Source organism: Dryobates pubescens, chromosome 40 (genome assembly GCF_014839835.1).
Source record: "Dryobates pubescens isolate bDryPub1 chromosome 40, bDryPub1.pri, whole genome shotgun sequence".
Classification (NCBI taxonomy): domain Eukaryota; kingdom Metazoa; phylum Chordata; class Aves; order Piciformes; family Picidae; genus Dryobates; species Dryobates pubescens.
Genome location: NC_071651.1, coordinates 70336 through 86966, shown reverse-complemented (window position 1 = coordinate 86966; position 16631 = coordinate 70336). Strand labels below are relative to the sequence as shown.

Genomic DNA, 16631 nt, shown 5'->3' with positions numbered 1-16631 from the left:
CCTGGAGCAGAGGCTCCAGAGCTGGCCCCAGAGCTGCAGCTGTGGTGTGAGCAGCGTGGAGCAGAGGGGCAGAATCCCCTCCCTGGCCCTGCTGGCCACACTCCTGCTGCTGCAGCCCAGGCTCTTCTGTTGCCTTTTGGGGGGAATTATTTAGGTTTTAGGTTTGGCCCTTGAATAGCAGACAGAAAAATTGAAGATTTGACCCCAACCCTTCCTTAATGCTGGGGGGGGAAGGAGTTGAGAGCAGCAAACACCTCCTTGGAGCCCCTTGGACTCCACCACCCTCTTCCTGGAGCGCTCCAGGGCCCCGAGACCCAAATCACCTCCAACCCAAATCAGCTTCAGGCTTTCCACCCAAAGTTTTTTGTGTATTTCCCTTGATACCAGGTAGGAAAAGAGCAGATTTCACCCCAAACCCTCCCTTTACCATGAAGGGAAATGATTTGCACCCAGCAGCCCTCCCCCTTGAAGCCCCTCGGACTCCACCACCCTCTTCCCGGAGCGCTCCAGGACCCCACTCCCCTCCGACTCAACTCCCCTCCAACCCAACTCAATTTCAGGCTTTCCACCCAAAAGTTTTTTGTCTTTTTTATATCAACTGATGTTACAAAAATGCAGACTTCTTGTACAAGAGTAGCACCATTTTGGTCTCCTTTCTCTAGGTGAGCACGAGGAGCAGGATTCCCAAAGGGGGAGGGGGGGGCAGGGAGGGTATTTGTGCTAAACCTGGATTGGAGGAGCTCCCCTCTGGCTCAAGGGAAGGCCCAGTTGAGATTCCCACCTCCAGCTGCCCCCCAGCAGAGGTCTCCACAAGAAGAGAATAAATAAATAGAGCCCATGGGTCGCCACTTTTGTCTTTGCTTTGCTGTTGTCTTCTTTCACCCTGGCGGAAGGCAAGGGGGGGGGTGGTTGCAGCCCTTCAGTGCAGAAGTCAAGCAGGAAGTTCTCAGCTCCTCCAGGTGGGGGTTGGGTGGTTTGAAGATGTCTTCTTTTGCCTCTTTATGGGATGGGGACTGAAGAGGGGGGAGAGGGGGGGAAAAAACCCAAACAACCAAACCACAAAGGAAACGAAACCCAAACGCAACACAGCGACAACCACCAGCACCAACCAGCAACCAACCACTCCAATAAAGCAATTCTGGCTCTGTTCTTCTTCTGTTGTTCTACAGGAAGCAGACTGGGCCAATGTCAACACCAAACTCTTGCTCAGCTCCACCAATGTCCATGGGTGCAATGTCCACGATGGGCAGGCGCGAGGTCTTCTGCGACCGGTACTCGATGACTGTCTTGCCCCACCTGCCAGTGTGCCTCTGGGGAGGGGAGGGGGAGAGAGGGTGAGGGGCTGGGGGTGGGAGAGGTTGTGCCTGGGAGAGGCCTTGGGGATCATCAATGGCTGAGGCTGGGATAGACCTTGGGGACCATCAGCTGCTGAGGCTGGGACAGGCCTTGGGGACCATCAGCTGCTGAGGCTGGGACAGGCCTTGGGGACCATCAGCTGCTGCTGGACTCACCGTGCAGCCATCCTCCAGGACGCTGTAGGTGAACCTGCTGTTGCCCTCAGCCCTGATCTCCACGTCGTTGGAGCCCTGGATGAGCAGAGCCTTCTTCAGGTTGCCTGACTCCTGGTCCAGGTAGGCAATGCTGTTCCTGCAGTGGTAGGTGACGTTCTGCGAGCCCTCGGTGGACAGCAGGCGCAGGAAGGTCATCTGGATGCTGGCAGTGTTGGGAGCCAGGTCCTCATCCCCATAGCTGAACTGCAGGGAAGGAGGTGAGGTGTTAGCCCCTGCTGCTGTCCAGGCCCTCATCCCCACAGCTGGACTGGAGCTGGGATGTTAGCCCCTGCTGGTGTCCCAACAGCTCCATCCTCAGCCACTTCTAGAGAGGACTTCCATACTTCACCTTCCCAGGTGGCTGCAAGCATCAAAGCCCAACTGCCCCAACTCCAACAGCCATCAAGATCACCCCAAGGAGGGACATCCTAACCCCCACAAGGAGACACCCAGCTCCTTGTCCTGGGAGGGGCATCCCCAGCCCTCCCACCCAAGCCCTGGGTGAGGACACCTACATGGAAACCACCATTGATGGTCTCTGCAAACCAGATGTGCTTCTTGTCCTTGGACTTGCTGCTCCACCAGTTCTTCTTGGGGATGCTCCTGGGGGTGGGGTAGACGCAGGTCTCTCCTGTCTCCATGTTGCAGAAGACTTTGATGGCATCCAAGGTGCAGCCCTGGTTGGGGTCGATCCAGTAGTCTCCTGCAGCAGGGCCAGGAGGTGGTGAGGGCAGAGCAAAGAGCAGCGAGGAGCTTGGTGTCCCCTTGGAGTTGGGGGAGGAGGGATGGAAGGGGAAGGAATGGAGGAAGGAGGAGTGAGGGATGGAAGGAGGAGGGAGTAAGGGATGCAGGGTGGATAAGGAGAGGGCTGGGGGCCAGAGGGGGCAGGGATGGATGGATGGAAGGGGGAGGGAGGGAGGGATGCAGGGTGGATAAGGAGAGGGCTGGGGGCCGCAGGGAGCAGGGATGGATGGATGGATGGAAGGGGGAGGGAGGGAGGGATGCAGGGTGGATAAGGAGGGGGCTGGGGGCCGCAGGGAGCAGGGCCGGCCGGCAGGGGGGGCCGGCAGCCGCTCACCGCTCTTCCAGTCGGGGTGGCAGAGCTTGATGTCGCGGCAGGTCCTGGCCGGGTTCTTCTTGGAGCCCTCGGGGCTGCGGATGCTCTCGATCTGGTTGTTGAGGGCCTTGAGGGTGGCGTCCACCTCCACGTCGTGCTGGCGCAGGCCGGCCCCCGCCTCGTCCGCCCGCATGTAGCGGATGGGGTCGGGGCCCTTCTCGGGCTGCCCCAGCCCCGCGAACGCAGACATGTCGATGCCGGTGCCCGGCGGCCCGGGCGGCCCGGGGGGGCCGGGGTTGCCGGGAGGGCCCTGCAAGGAGGAAGGGAAGAGGGGGAGCCAGGCTTGCTGGGCTGCCCTGCGAGGTGGGCATCCTGGGCCCTCCTTCCATCCCTCCCTCCTCCTTCCTTCCATCCATCCCTCCCTCCATCTCTCCTCCTTCCATCCATCCATCCCCCATCCTTCCTCCTTCTATCCATCCCTCCTCCTTCCTTCCTTCCCTCCTCCTGCCTTCCTTCCCTCCTCCTTCCTTCCATCCATCCATCCAACCATCCTCCTCCTATCCATCCCTCCTCCTTCGTTCCATCCATCCCTTGCTCCCCTCCATCCATTCCTTCATCCCTGCTCCCTCCATCCCCCTGCCTCCTTCCAACCTTCCTCCTTCCAATTCTCCATCTCCATCCCTCCCTCCTGCATTTCATCTCTTCCTCCTAAGTGCCTCCTCCAGTCTCTTTCTGAACACTCCAGGGGTGGTGACTCCACCACCTCCCTGGGCAGCTCCTCCCAAGGCCAATCATAGAACTGTCAGGGCTGGAAGGGACCTCAAGCCAGCCCCAGCCCCTGCCCTGGGCAGGGACCCCTCCCCCAGAGCCGGCTGCTCACAGCCCCCTCCAGCCTGGCCTTGAGCACCCCAGGGCTGAGGCTTCCAGCACCTCCCCGGGCAGCCTGTGCCAGGCTCCCACCACCCTCCTGGGGCAGAGTCCCACCTGAGCCTCCCCAGGCTCTCTTCGTGGGCAGAGTTTCTTCCCCCCCCCAGCCCAGCCCTCCCCGGGGCAGCCTGGGGCTCTGTGCCCCCTGCTGGCTGAGCACTCACCGCGGGTCCTGTTTCGCCGCTCCGCCCCCGGGGCCCGGGGGGGCCGATGGGGCCGGGCATGCCGTTGGAGCCGTCCTTGCCAGAGGGGCCCACGGGGCCAGGGGGACCCTAGGAGAGCCCCAGATTGGGGGGGTCAAGGTCGTTGCACCCATGGGAGGTGCTGAGGAGCCCTCAGATCCTCCCAGCAGGAGCCAGGAAGGCAGCGGGGTGGAGGGGTGGAGGATGGAGAGGTGGAGAGTGGAGGGGTGGAGGGGGGAGGATGAAGAGCTGGAGGATGGAAGGGCTGGAGGATGGAGGTGAGGAGGATGGAGGGGGGGAGGATGGAGGGGGGAGGATGGAGGGGGGGAGGATGGAGGGGGGAGGATGGAGGGGGGGAGGATGGAGGATGGAGGGGGGAGGATGGAGGATGGAGGGGGGGAGGATGGAAGGGATGGGGGATGGAGGGCTGGAGATGCCTCCTGCTCCTCTCAGCTACCCCCAGCCACCCCCAGCACAACTTACCCTGGGACCAGAGGGCCCTGCAGGCCCAGCAGCACCTTGGTCTCCAGAAGGACCCTGGGGAGGAGGGAGGGAGGATGGTTACAGCACCAGGACCAGCAGGGAGGGATGCTCAGCCCTCTGCAGGGGCTCAGAGCTTCCTCCCAGGAGCCACATCCAGCTGGGTGCTGAGTGGCTGCTCCCACAGCCAGCACTTACAGGTGGGCCAGGGAGCCCCTGCAGCCCGGTGAAGCCTCGGTGACCCTTCAGGCCTCTCTCTCCAGCCTCTCCTGTCTCACCCTTGTCCCCACGAGGACCCTGGGGACCCTGGGAGGGAAGCAAGGGAGGTGTCAAGGGGCTGGGTGGGGGCAGATCCTCACCCAACCCGCCCCAGGACCCCGTGCAGGGAGCCTGGGCACCCCAGCACCACTCACCGGCATTCCTCGAGCACCAGCAGGACCAGAGGGACCCATGGGACCTTGTGCACCCTGGGGAGAGAGCAGGGGGGAGTCAGGGAGTCACCTGGGGCTGGGTGGGAAGAGACCTTCCAAGCTCACCCAGTCCAAGCCCCTGCAGTCAGCAGGGGCAGCCCCAGCCAGAGCAGGTTGCTCAGAGCCCCCCAGGCAGCCTGGAGCCCAGGAGCTGCCAGCTGGGCAGGAGGAGGCTGCTGGGGAGCCCTGGAGCAGCTCTGTGAGGAGCAGAGGCTGAGCCCTGGGGCTGAGAGCCTGCAGCAGAGCAGCCCCAGAGGGGCTCTGAGCAGTGCTCAGCAAGAGCTGAAGGAGCTGGGGGGGGCAAGAGGCTGGGGCTGGCATCTGCTGAGTGGTGCCCAGGGCCAGGCCAAGGGGCAGAGAGGGGAGGGCAGGAGGAGGAAGCAGTTTGGGGTGAGGCTGCTGGAGGCCTGGAGCTGCCCAGAGAGGCTGTGGAGAGCTTCCAACCCCCCCTGGGCACTGTGCCCCTGGGCAAGGGGCTGGGGGCGCTCCAGAGGCCCCCCCAGCTCCCCCAGGCTGGCACTCACCGTCTCTCCTCTGTCTCCTTGCTTGCCAGTAGGACCAACAGGGCCAGGAGCTCCAGGGGCACCAGGGGCACCAGGGGCACCGACAGGCCCAGTCTCACCACGGTCACCCTGTGCCAGGGCAAGGGCAAAGGTCAGAGCCATGGCATGGGAGGGCAGAGGGAGGAGGGCAAGGGCAGGGCCAAGCTCACCTTGACCCCAGCTGCTCCATCTCTCCCTGGGGGTCCATCAGAGCCAGGGTTGCCCTGGGGGAAGAAGAGCAGAAGTTCAGCCTTGCCCCTGGGGGGAGCAGGGCAGGTCCCAACTCCTCTTTCAAACCCAAACCCTCCCCTGCCCCCTGCCCCCTCCCCCAGCTGGGGGTCAGCCAGGAGCTGGGATGCAGCCCTGGGGGGCTGCAGCTGGGGGTCAGCCACCTCTGCTGGTACCCCTGGGGTCACTGCAGGATGATCCCAAGCCCGGCACGGATCCAGCCCACGGCCCCAGGCTGCTGCCTACCTCACGGCCAGGTTCACCAGCAGGACCAGTCAGGCCAGGGGGCCCCACTGGGCCGGGGGGGCCACGGTCCCCTGCTGAGCCAGGGGCTCCTTGCTTGCCAGGTTCACCCTAAATGGGGGCACAAAGACAGAGCAGGAGTGGGAGGAGGTCCTGGCACAGCTCTTCTCCCACCATCCACAGCTCTCACCCAGCCCTGCTGCCACCAGCAGCTCCTGGCAGCTTTGCAGAGCCCCAAGGCAGGGCTGGGGGTGCTGGCCCTGCACCCAAGGGTGCTGCTGGCCCCACAAGCAGCTCCTTGCAGCCCCCACCAAGCCTTCAGCAGCCCCTCAGCAGCTTCCCAGCTGCCAGGCTCAGGGTGCTGAGGTGGGGAAGGCCTCCTGGGGGCCGCCCTGGCCGGGCAGCAGGGGGTGGGGGCGATGCCAACTCACCGAGGGCCCTGGCAGGCCGGGGAAGCCTCTCTCCCCGCGCTGCCCGGGGAGCCCAACGATGCCTCTCTGCCCTGCCAGCCCTTGGGGACCGGGGGGGCCATCAGGACCCTGTGAGGAGGCAGAGTGGGGGTCAGCAGCCCTGAGGGAAGGGGGGTGGGGGGTGGCAGGGCACCACAGTGGGCAGGGAGGGAGGTGGTTCCCCCCCAGGAGAAGCCCAACCTACCGCGGGGCCATCCTCGCCTGGCTCCCCCTTCTCCCCTGGGGGTCCCGCAGGGCCCTGGAGCCCAGGGTCCCCAGCACGCCCTGGGGGGCCAGCATCGCCACGAGCACCCTTGGGACCATCCTTGCCAGCTGAGCCAGGGGGGCCTGGGGGGCCTGGGTTACCCTGGGAGGGGGAGAAGCAGAGGTTAGTGCAAAGGGAGGAGGATTCCCCCAGCCCCCCATGGCCTGGGGGGTCCTGAGCTGGAGGAACTCCCCCCCAGCAGCTCCCCTTGCTGGGGGCTGAGCTGCTCCAAGTCACCCAGGGGGCAGCTCAGCTGCTTGGGGCCTGGCATGGGGCAGGTGGCACCCCTGGAGCTCCTGAGCCAGGGGTGAGCAAGCCTGGCTGCTCCCAAGGGATCCTGGCTGCTCCCAAGGGATCCTGGCTGCTCCCAAGGGATCCTGGCCGCTCCCATCGGATCCTGGCTGCCCCTCAAGCAATCCCAGTGGCTTCCATAGGATCCTGGCTGCTCCAAAGTGATTCTGGCTGCTCCCAGGTGATCCTGGTTCCCCTCCCCAGTGATTCCAGCTCCCCCCCAGCAGATCCCAGCTGCTCCCAGGTGATCCTGGTTCCCCTCCCCAGTGATTCCAGCTCCCCCCCAGCTGCTCCCAGACTCACATTGGGGCCAGGGGGTCCCACACGCCCTGCAGCTCCGGGGAATCCTGTGGCTCCCTGGGGATGGAGAAGAGAAAAGCAGCTCAGAGGCTGTCCCAGGCTCCCCCCAGCCCCTTCCCCCCCCCAAATCCCCCTCCCCAAATACTCACAGGGGGGCCCTGAGCCCCACGAGCTCCTTTGGGACCGGTGACACCAGTGGGACCCTGAGGAAGAGGAGGGAAAAGGTTAGGAAGGATTCAGGAGGGCTGCAAGGCACCGGCCAGGGGGGGCCTGGAATTCCCCAGGGATGGGACCCCCCCTCCCCCCGTGGGGGTCACCTCCTGTCCTGGTCCCCAAAGAGCATCTCCAAAGCTCTCCAAGGAGCATCTCCACCAACCCCAAAGCCACCATCTTGCTCCTTGCCCTCTGGAGCATCTCTGCTGCCCCTGAATCTCCTCTCCACTGACCCCAGGTCCATCTTTGCTGCCCCCCAGGAGCATCTCCCTGCCCCCAAAGAGCAGCAGCTCCACCCCCAGGGAGCAGCTCGGCTGACCCCAAAGTACCTTCCCCAACCCCACAGGCAGCTGGTGGACCCCCAACCCCCCCTTGACCCACCCCAACCCCCCCTCAAAGGACACCAAACCCACCTGAAGGAGCCCCAAATCCCCTCCTCACCCCCATTGCCCCCCCGACCCCCCCAGCCCAAGCCCCCTTCCTGCAGCGCCCAGCTGTGTGCCCAGCTCTGTGCCCACCTGAGGTCCAGGGGCTCCGGAGGGTCCCTGGGGCCCAGGGGCTCCAGCATCTCCCTTCTGCCCAGGCTCTCCTTGCTCTCCTTTGGCACCAGGTTGGCCATCAGCACCCTGTGGGCAGGGGGCAGGGGTGAGCAAGGTGGGGGAGCCAAGGCTGGGGGCCGTGCCAGGGGCAGGGGTGGGCACCAACCACTCACCGGGGGTCCAGCGAATCCGGCGGGGCCGGGGGCCCCGGGCTCACCACGCTCACCCTGGGGGGCACAAAGTGGGGGGGAGGGGAGGGGAAGGGCTCAGAAGGGGGCACCCACAAAGGGGTGGGGCCAGCATGGCACTGCCAGCAGACAGGGGAGGGGGCTGCGGGGAGGTGGCACTCACGGGGGCACCGCGGGCACCGGCGGCGCCAGAAGGGCCTGGAGGGCCAGATTCACCCTGGCAAAGAGAGGAGGAGTTAGGGGTGGGGGGAGGGCACTTGGGAAGTGGCATCTTGGGGTAGGGATAGGGGCAGGGGGCATCTGCTTGAGGGAGGGGGGGAGGGCAGTTGAGAGGTGGCATCTGCTGGGGGTAGGGATGGAGGGCAGGGGGCATCTGGTGGGGGTAGGGATGGAGGGCAGGGGGCATCTGCTGGGGGTAGAGATGTGGGGCAGGGGGCATCTGGTGGGGCTGGCAGCAGCCAGGGCATGGTTGGGGTCTCACCTTCTCGCCATTGGGGCCAGCAGGGCCTGGGGGACCGATGGGACCTGTCAGACCCTGTGGAGGAGAGGGAGGTGAGGAGGAGGAGGAGCAGCAGTGCCAGGGCGGGGGGCAGCAGCTGGCACCTCCGAGGCTCCACCTGGAGAAGCTTCCCGGGGAGGCTGCTGGAGGCCTGGGGCAGCCTCCCCGGGGAGGTGGTGGTCTCCACCCCTGGGGGCATCCCAGCCCCTCCTGGAGGTGCTCCTCTCCAGCTGGCACTGCCCTGCCACGGGGATGCTCTCCAGAGGTGCCACCCGACCCCCTCCCATGGATCCTGAGGCCAGCAGGAGCACCCCCCCGGGGCTGCGCCCCCTCCTCGCCCCCCACTCACCCGAGCTCCGTCCTTCCCGGGGGCCCCCTCGGGTCCCTTCTCTCCAACGTCTCCCTGCGGGGGTGAAGAGGAGGAGGATGAGGAAGACGAAGGAGACAGAGGCCAGGCCGAGAGCTGGCACGGCTCGGGACGCCCCGCAGCGGGCAGGTGGCACCTACCCGGTCGCCCTTGGGCCCCGCGATGCCGGCAGCTCCTCTCTCCCCGGGCATCCCCTGCAGCCCCGGGGGGCCTTGGGCGCCGTTGGGGCCAGCGGGCCCAGTGGCACCCTGCGGCGGAGCCAAGGGGCGCAGTCAGCTGGGTGCCCACCGACCCTCCCCCGGGGTGGCACCAGGCCGCCCCAGGGCCTCCCCCCCCCCCCCCCGGCGCTCACCTTGGGTCCGTCGGTGCCCGGCGTGCCCGGCAGCCCGCGCGGCCCCTGCAGCCCCTGGGCGCCGGGAGAGCCTCGCTCCCCGGGGAAGCCGCGCTCGCCCTGGGCACGGGAGGGGGGCAGGGCCTCAGCAGCAGGCCCCCTGCCCGCCCGGGGGGGCACAGTGCCCTCCCCCGGGCTGCCCCCCTCCCCACCCCCCCAGGATGGAGGGCAGAGAACCCAACCACGCTGCCCCCCACCCCCCCCCGGGACTGGGAGAGACTGAGAGCTGCTCCAGGGCTGGGGGCAGCTGCTGAGCCTAGGGGGGGTGGGGGCCAAGCTCTGCTGACCCCCACCCCAAACCCCCTCCCAGTATGACGAGGAGGGGTGCCCAGGTTGGGGCGGGGGGCAACACTTACTCTGGGCCCGACGAGCCCCGGGGCTCCAGCTTCTCCAGGAACACCCTGGGGGGGGGTGGAAAAGAGTTGGGGGTCAGGCCCGGGGTGGGTCCTGAGCCCCCTCCCCATTTTCAGCTTGGGGGTGGCTGAGGGGGAAGGGCAGCCGAGGCCTTACCTGGTCTCCAGGTTTGCCGCTCTCTCCGGGGGGTCCTGGGGGTCCAGGCAGCCCCTGGCAGGGGGAGGAGCAGCAGTGTCAGGGTGGGGGGCAGTGAGGACCACCCCCACACCCCTCAGGGATAGGGGTTTGGGGCCAGCCCGACCCCAGCCCCCCAAAAGCACCCTCCCCCCCTACCCCCCAGGGGCTCACCTGGAAGCCGGAGGGGCCAGGGGCTCCTTGCTCTCCTCTCTCCCCCGCGGGGCCCTGCGGCGAGGACAAAGCTCAGGGACCCCAAACCCCCTCCGGGGATGGGGTCTCAGCACCCCTAAACCCCTCTGGGGTTGGGGCCTCAGCACCCCAAGGCTCTGGGCACAGCTGGCAGCGACCCCAAACTCCCAACCCAGCAGGAGCAGGGTAACCTCGATGAGATCTGGGAGACCCCAACCCATGACCCCCTCCCCAGCCCCAACAGGACCAGAAGCAGGAAGGCTCCAACCCAGGAGTCCCAGGGTGACCTCTGGGGGGTCCCCAGCCCACGACCCCCCCAGATTGCAGGGGGGTTGTGGCCCCAGGTGTGGCACTCACAGCAGGTCCGGGGGGCCCGGCAGCTCCTGTCTCTCCATCCTTGCCAGGAAGCCCCTGCAGAGGAGACCCCCCCCCCAAGGGCTGAGCTCCAACTGGCACCTTGGGCACCCCCCCTCGTGCCTCAGTTTCCCCCCTTGGAGCCCGCAGCAGCCTCCAGGTGCTGCTGCAACCCACCCCGGGTGGGGGTTTTGGGGGGCCAGGGGGCGTCAGGGAGGACAGGAGGGAGGGGGCTCAAACTCACCCTCAGCCCGGGGGCTCCAGGGAGTCCTTTCTCCCCAGCTTTGCCAGGCTCACCCTAGAGGAGGGACAGAGGTGCCAGGGCTGGTGCCAGGCTCCGTGGCCAAGCTGCAGCCCTGGGGGGGGGGTGGGGGGGGTTATCTGGGTGGCATTTGGGCACTACTCACGTTGGCACCTTTGGGCCCAGGGAACCCCATCACACCAGGCTGCCCACGGGCACCCTGGGGGCCAGGGGGGCCAGGGCGACCATCTTCACCAGGAGCACCCTGTTGGGGGGGGGAGAGGAGAGAGGGCATCAGCAAGGGCTGTGCCAACCCCTCCCTCCATCCCCCCCCCCGTGCCAGCCCCTGCTGGGGCATCACTTACGGTTGGGCCAACTTTGCCTTGAGGTCCTGCGTCGCCTGGGCGCCCGGTGAGACCCTGCGGGCAGGGGAGGAATTGGGGGAGGGGGCTGTGAGGGGGGGGCACTGGGGGGCACTGGGCAGCACTGGGCACTCCCCTTCTGCCAGCTGCTGGCTGCTGCTGTCGGGTTTGGGCTCATGCAGAGCACACAGGAGGCTGCCGGAGCCCCCAAGCAGCATTCCGTGGGGCACCCCAAGGAGCAGCTCCGTGCACCCCAAGGAGCATCTTCACCAGCCCCAAATCCACCTTAGCTCACCCCAAAAGCACCTGGTGGACCCCCCAAAGCACCACACTGACACCAAAAGCACCTGATAGATCCCCCCAGAACACCCCCAAAAGCACCTGATGGACCCCAAAAGCACCACACTGACCCCAGAAGGACCTCGCCCAGCCCCAGCTGCAGCTCAAGTGGGCCCTGAGCACCTCCTCCCTGCAGGCCAGCAGCATCCCCAGGTGGTGCTGCTCCCTTCTGGGGGTGCAGGAGCTGAGCCCCCTCCCCTCCCTCCCCTGCCAGCTCCCTACCCTGGCTCCGGGCAGTCCAGGCTCTCCGGGGCGCCCGGGGTCGCCGCTGGCACCTTTGGGACCTGCCAGGCCAGCAGGGCCACGCTCCCCAGGGGCACCCTGTGTGGGGGCAAGAGGTGAGTTTTGGGGGAGGGGTTAAGATGGGTTGGGCACCACCCTGGGCCATCCCCACAACCCCCCCCCAGGGGCCCACCTTGGGTCCTGCCAACCCATCCTGGCCGGGGAAGCCTCTGTTGCCAGGAGCACCCTGTGGAGGAAGAGGAGGAGTGAAGTCCAATGGGGGTGGGTTTGGGGGGGGTCAGCACCTTGCTGATGGGGTGCAGAGATGGGGGAAGGACGTGGGGGCGTCACAAACCCTCTCTCCAGGTGGTCCCACGGGGCCAGCAGCCCCTGGTTCACCACGAGCTCCTCTCTTGCCTTCCTCACCAGCTGGCCCGGGGGCACCTTGGGGTCCTGCGGGTCCCTGGGGAAGAGGAAGCAAAGCGGGGGGGGAGGGTCAGGAAGGAGCCTTCCTTCCCCCACCAAAACCGAGAGGGGTGTGGGGGGGGTGGGTTGCGCTTGGATTGCCCCCACCCCCCCTCTCCACATCAATGGCAACCCCTGGGGGTGCCGGGCAGGAGCCCCTCCGGCCGCGCCGCCTGGCCCTGCCGGCGCCGGGGCTGCGGGGCCGCCGCGGCAGGGTCCTGTGCCCCGGCATTGAGGGAGGGTAATGAAGCGAGGGGGGAATGTCCCCGGCGGGGGGGCGCCGCCGCGCGCGAACACTGCAGCCTTTGTTCCCCCCTCCGGGGGCCTCCTTAGGGGCAGAGGTTCGTTAGCCGCTCGGGAGCTGCGAGGGGCCCCGGGATGGAGCTCCCCCTCCCCCCGCCCCCCAGAGGAGGGGTGGTGCTGGATGAGACCCCCCCCCCGACTCACCGTCTCGCCCTTGGGACCCTGCTCGCCCTTGAAGCCAGCGATGCCAGGTTCGCCCTGTGGAGAGAGAGGGTCAGGGGGCATGTGGCTGCGGTGCCCCCCACGCCTGGCTCTGGCCCCGAGCCCCTCCCCAAGCCCTGGTCCCAGTCCTGTGTCCCTTTCCCCTGCCCCTCTCCCCCTCTCCATGGCCTCATTCCCAGCCCCGGGCCTCAGCCCTGTCCCCAGCCCACCCCCAGCCCTGTCCCCATTCCCAACCCCTTCCCACCCCCATCTCTGTCCCTATCTCATCCCCAGCCCCATTTCCATTTCCATCCTTGTCCCTATTCCCATCCCTATCCCTGTCCCCTTCCACATCCCTATCCCTATCCCTGTCCCATCCCCATCCCATCCCCATCCCTGTCCCCTTCCATATCCCTGTCCCATCCCATCCCTACCCCTGTTCCAAACCCCATCCCATCCCCATCCCTATCCCATCCCATCCCCATCCCTATCCCATCCCTGTTCCTATCCCATCCCCATCCCATCCCCATCCCATCCCTGTCCCTGTCCCATCCCTGTCCCTGTCCCATCCCTGTTCCTGTCCCATCCCTATCCCCATCCCTATCCCCATCCCCATCCCCATCCCTGTTCCCATCCCCATCTCCATCCCATCCCTATCCCATCCCTGTTCCTATCCCATCCCCATCCCATCCCTGTCCCTGTCCCATCCCTGTTCCTGTCCCATCCCTATCCCCATCCCTATCCCATCCCCACCCCTATCCCATCCCTGTTCCTATCCCCATCTCCATCCCTATCCCATCCCTGTTCCTATCCCCATCCCATCTCCATCCCCATCCCATCCTTGTTCCTATCCCATTCCCCCCCCCCCCCGCGGTGGTCCCTTTGGTTGCCCAGCACCTGGTCACCTGGGGCTGACCCTCAGTGACTCAGGAGGGGACCCCCGCCCCGGGGGGCTGGGGGCGTGGCCGGGGGCGTGGTCTGTGCCAGAAGGGGGCGGGGTTTGTGTCGAGGGGCTGGCAGCGGGGGGGGGCCATGCGGCGCGGGGCTGGGGGGCTCGGGGGGGGTCTCTCACCGTCTGTCCCTTGGGTCCCAGCGGGCCGGTGGCTCCCTGGGGTCCTGGTGGGCCGCGGGGGCCAGGGAATCCTGGAGCTCCGGCGATGCCAGGGGCCCCCTGCGGGCAGGCTGCCATCAGGGGGGGTCCCCTGGGGTCCTCCTGTCCCCTGGCTCCCTCCCACTTCCCCCAGCGACCCCTTGCCCCCCTCCCCGTGTCCCCCAGCACCCCCACACGCCTCAGTGTCCCCACATCCCACCTCCCATGGCCCCTCGGCCCCCAGTGTCCCCCAGCACCCCCCCAGTGTCCCCACATCCCTCATGCCCTGCCACCCCATGTCCCCCCACATCCTCCTGGTGTCCCCATGTCCCCCTTCCCCCCACCCCCCCAGTATCCCCATCTCCCCCCTTCCTCCAGCCCCCTCCACCCTCCAACATCCCCCCCTTGGCCCCCACCCCCAGGCTCCTTCCAAGTGTCCCCAGCCCCCTCCCCAGCCCTGTGCCCCCCTCCCCCAGGGGCTCAGGACCCTCTCCCCGCAGCCCTGTCCCCACACTCACCGCCGAGCCCTTGGCCCCGGGGATGCCATCAGTGCCAGGGTTGCCCTGAAACAAGACCCCCACCCCCCCCGGAGGGGCTCAGTGTCCCCTCACCAAGCACAGGAGAGCTTCCCCTTGCCCCCGGGGGCCACTCTAGAGGCCACCTGGGGACAAGCCACAGTCGGGGGTGGGGGGAGGGGGTGGCACTTACAGGGGCACCAGCGGGGCCGGGGGAGCCTGGGGTCCCGGATTCACCCCGGGGCCCTTGAGCACCCTCCGGACCTCGGGCACCAGTGGGACCAGCTTCACCCTGGGGGGGCAGATGGGGGTGAATGGGGGGGAGAGTTGGGGTGAAGGGGAGGGGAAGTTGGGGTGAGGGGAGAGGGAAATGTTGGGGTGAAGGGGGGGGCACCGTGCCTCAGTTTCCCCTTACCTTGGAGCCAGGGGCCCCGGGGAAGCCAGGGGCTCCAGCTGGGCCAACAGGTCCCTGGTGGGGGAGGAAGAGGAGAGTGAGGACCTGGCCAGGCTCTGGGGGGACCTGGGGGGGTCCCCAGTATCCCCTGTGGGGAGGACAGGGCCAAGAGGTCCTTTACTTACAGGGGGGCCGGCGGGGCCGGGGAGTCCATCGTTGCCACGAGCACCCTGGCAGGGGAGAGGGCAGCAGGGGTCACTGGGGGTCATTTGGGGTCACTGGGGCATCACCAAGGGTCATTTGGGGGGTCACTGGGGGTCATTTGGAGTCACTGTGGTGTCACTGGGGGTCACTGGGAGTCACTGGGGGCTATCAGGGGGTCACTGGGGGCTATCAGGGGGGTTATTAGGGGGTCACAGGTGGTCACTGAGGGTCACTAGGGGGTCACTGGGGGTTATTAGGGGGTCACTGGGGGTCACTGAGGGTCACTTGGGGTCACTTGGTGGTCACTGGGGGTCCCTGGGGGTCCCACTCACCGCAGCGCCGGAGGGTCCTGGCCGTCCTCTCTCTCCAGGCAGCCCACGGGGACCCTGGGTGGGGGTTGGGGGGGGGACACACACACAGGCGGGGGGGGTGAGTTGGGTTTGGGGGTGCAGTGAGGGGTAAGACACAGCTCCCTCTGCCCTCCCCCTCCCCCCTTTTCCCCCTCCTCCCCCTCCCTCCTTTTCCCCCTCCTCCCCCTCCCTCCTTTTCCCCCTCCTCCCCCTCCCTCCTTTTCCCCCTCCCCCCCCCCCTCCTTTTCCCCCTCCTCCCCCTCCCTCCTTTTCCCCCTCCTCCCCCTCCCTCCTTTTCCCCCTCCTCCCCCTCCCTCCTTTTCCCCCTCCTCCCCCTCCCTCCTTTTCCCCCTCCTCCCCCTCCCTCCTTTTCCCCCTCCTCCCCCTCCCTCCTTTTCCCCCTCCTCCCCCTCCTGCCTCAGTTTCCCCCTGCCCAGCCCAGACTCACCATGGGCCCGGGGGAGCCGTTCTCGCCGGGGGAGCCGGACTCACCCTGCGGGGGAGGGGCACGGGGGGGGTCAGCACCGTGCCACGGGGGGAAGGAGCACCCCAACACCACGGGGGGGTCACCCCAACGCCGTGAGGGGTCTCCCCAACACCCCAGGGGGGTCTCCCCACGCTCACCTTGGCTCCGGGGGCTCCTGCCTCTCCCTTGGCACCATCCAGGCCAGGGTAACCCTGGGGGCAGAGAGATTTGGGGGGGGGGGGGGGAAGGGGAGGGAGGAGGCAAGGGGGTGTCACCCTCTGTGCCCCCAGCTGGGGGGGTGCAGGGCTGGGGGTTTTGGGGGGGGGGACGTGGGACCCTTACCCTGTGCCCTTTCACTCCAGGCAGCCCGGGGGTGCCAGGGAAGCCACGAGCACCCTGTGGGGGACAAGGTGGGTTGGGGACACTGTGGGGGTGTCCCTCATGGGGGGGGGGGGGGCGACACACTAAGTGTGTGTGTGGGGGACACAAATGCACCCCCCTGGGGCCTTACCTGGGGGCCGGGGGGACCACGCTCCCCAGACTTGCCAGGCTTGCCTGTCTCACCCTGGAGGGGACAAAGAGAATGGGGGGGGGGGGAATAAAAATGAGTGGGGGTCACTGCTGCCACAAGCTGCCAGGTCTGGGGGGGGGAGAGGGGGTCACACTCACATCATCACCAGGCTTCCCAGGAGGTCCTGGGGGGCCCCGGGGCCCCATGGGACCCTAGAAAGGGATAAAGGCAGGAGGTGAGGGGAGGGGTTCGGGGGGATGCCACCAAGCCATGGGGGGGGCTGGGGGCTCGGGGGGGGCTGGGGGCTCGGCGGGGGCACACTCACAGCAGCTCCAGGCTCGCCAGGCTCACCAGGGTTGCCTTGAAATCCTTGGGGACCCTGGAAGGGGAAGGGGACAGTGGTGGGGTGGGAGCCAGCCCCAGACACCCCCCTGAGGCTGGGGGAGTGGGGGGGGGGGGGGGGGGGGGAGGGGGGTTAGGGGTTGGGGGTAGGGGTTAGGGTAGGTGGTAGGAGTAGGGGTTAGGGGTAGGAGTTAGGGGTAGGAGTTGGGGGTAGGGGTAAGGGGTTTAGGGGTAGGGGTTTAGGGGTCAGGGGTAGGGGGAAGGGGAAGAGGTTTAGGGGTGGGGGTTAGGGGTAGGGTGAGGGGTCATGGGGAGGGGTCGTGGGTAGGGGCAGGGGTTAGGGGTGGGGGCTGGGGTTAGGGGTAGGATACTCACAGGGGAGCCAGAAGGTCCTGGGGGGCCGCGGGGTCCCATAGGGCCCTGAGTGGGGG

The 16631-nt window shown here is 67.2% G+C and overlaps 1 protein-coding gene across 1 annotated transcript; it reads right to left on the bottom strand.

Moving 5' to 3' along the window:
- Positions 1 to 1058: 1058 nt before the first annotated feature.
- COL2A1 (collagen type II alpha 1 chain) lies at positions 1059 to 16615 on the bottom strand. The gene is made up of 46 exons (XM_054177499.1): positions 16576 to 16615; positions 16184 to 16237; positions 16017 to 16070; positions 15859 to 15912; positions 15690 to 15743; positions 15506 to 15559; positions 15330 to 15374; positions 14864 to 14917; positions 14513 to 14557; positions 14349 to 14402; positions 14127 to 14225; positions 13937 to 13981; positions 13401 to 13499; positions 12332 to 12385; positions 11775 to 11882; positions 11613 to 11666; positions 11420 to 11518; positions 10862 to 10915; positions 10663 to 10761; positions 10500 to 10553; positions 10259 to 10312; positions 9884 to 9937; positions 9692 to 9745; positions 9538 to 9582; positions 9143 to 9241; positions 8931 to 9038; positions 8773 to 8826; positions 8406 to 8459; positions 8088 to 8141; positions 7910 to 7963; positions 7716 to 7823; positions 7134 to 7187; positions 6988 to 7041; positions 6334 to 6495; positions 6111 to 6218; positions 5683 to 5790; positions 5379 to 5432; positions 5191 to 5298; positions 4610 to 4663; positions 4395 to 4502; positions 4200 to 4253; positions 3699 to 3806; positions 2629 to 2917; positions 2066 to 2253; positions 1512 to 1754; positions 1059 to 1310 (listed from the first exon to the last, which is right to left on the bottom strand). Exons 1-46 carry the CDS (start codon positions 16612 to 16614, stop codon positions 1164 to 1166), a joined length of 3849 nt encoding a protein of 1282 aa, XP_054033474.1. The 5' UTR covers position 16615; the 3' UTR covers positions 1059 to 1163.
- Between the last annotated feature and the right edge of the window lie 16 nt (positions 16616 to 16631).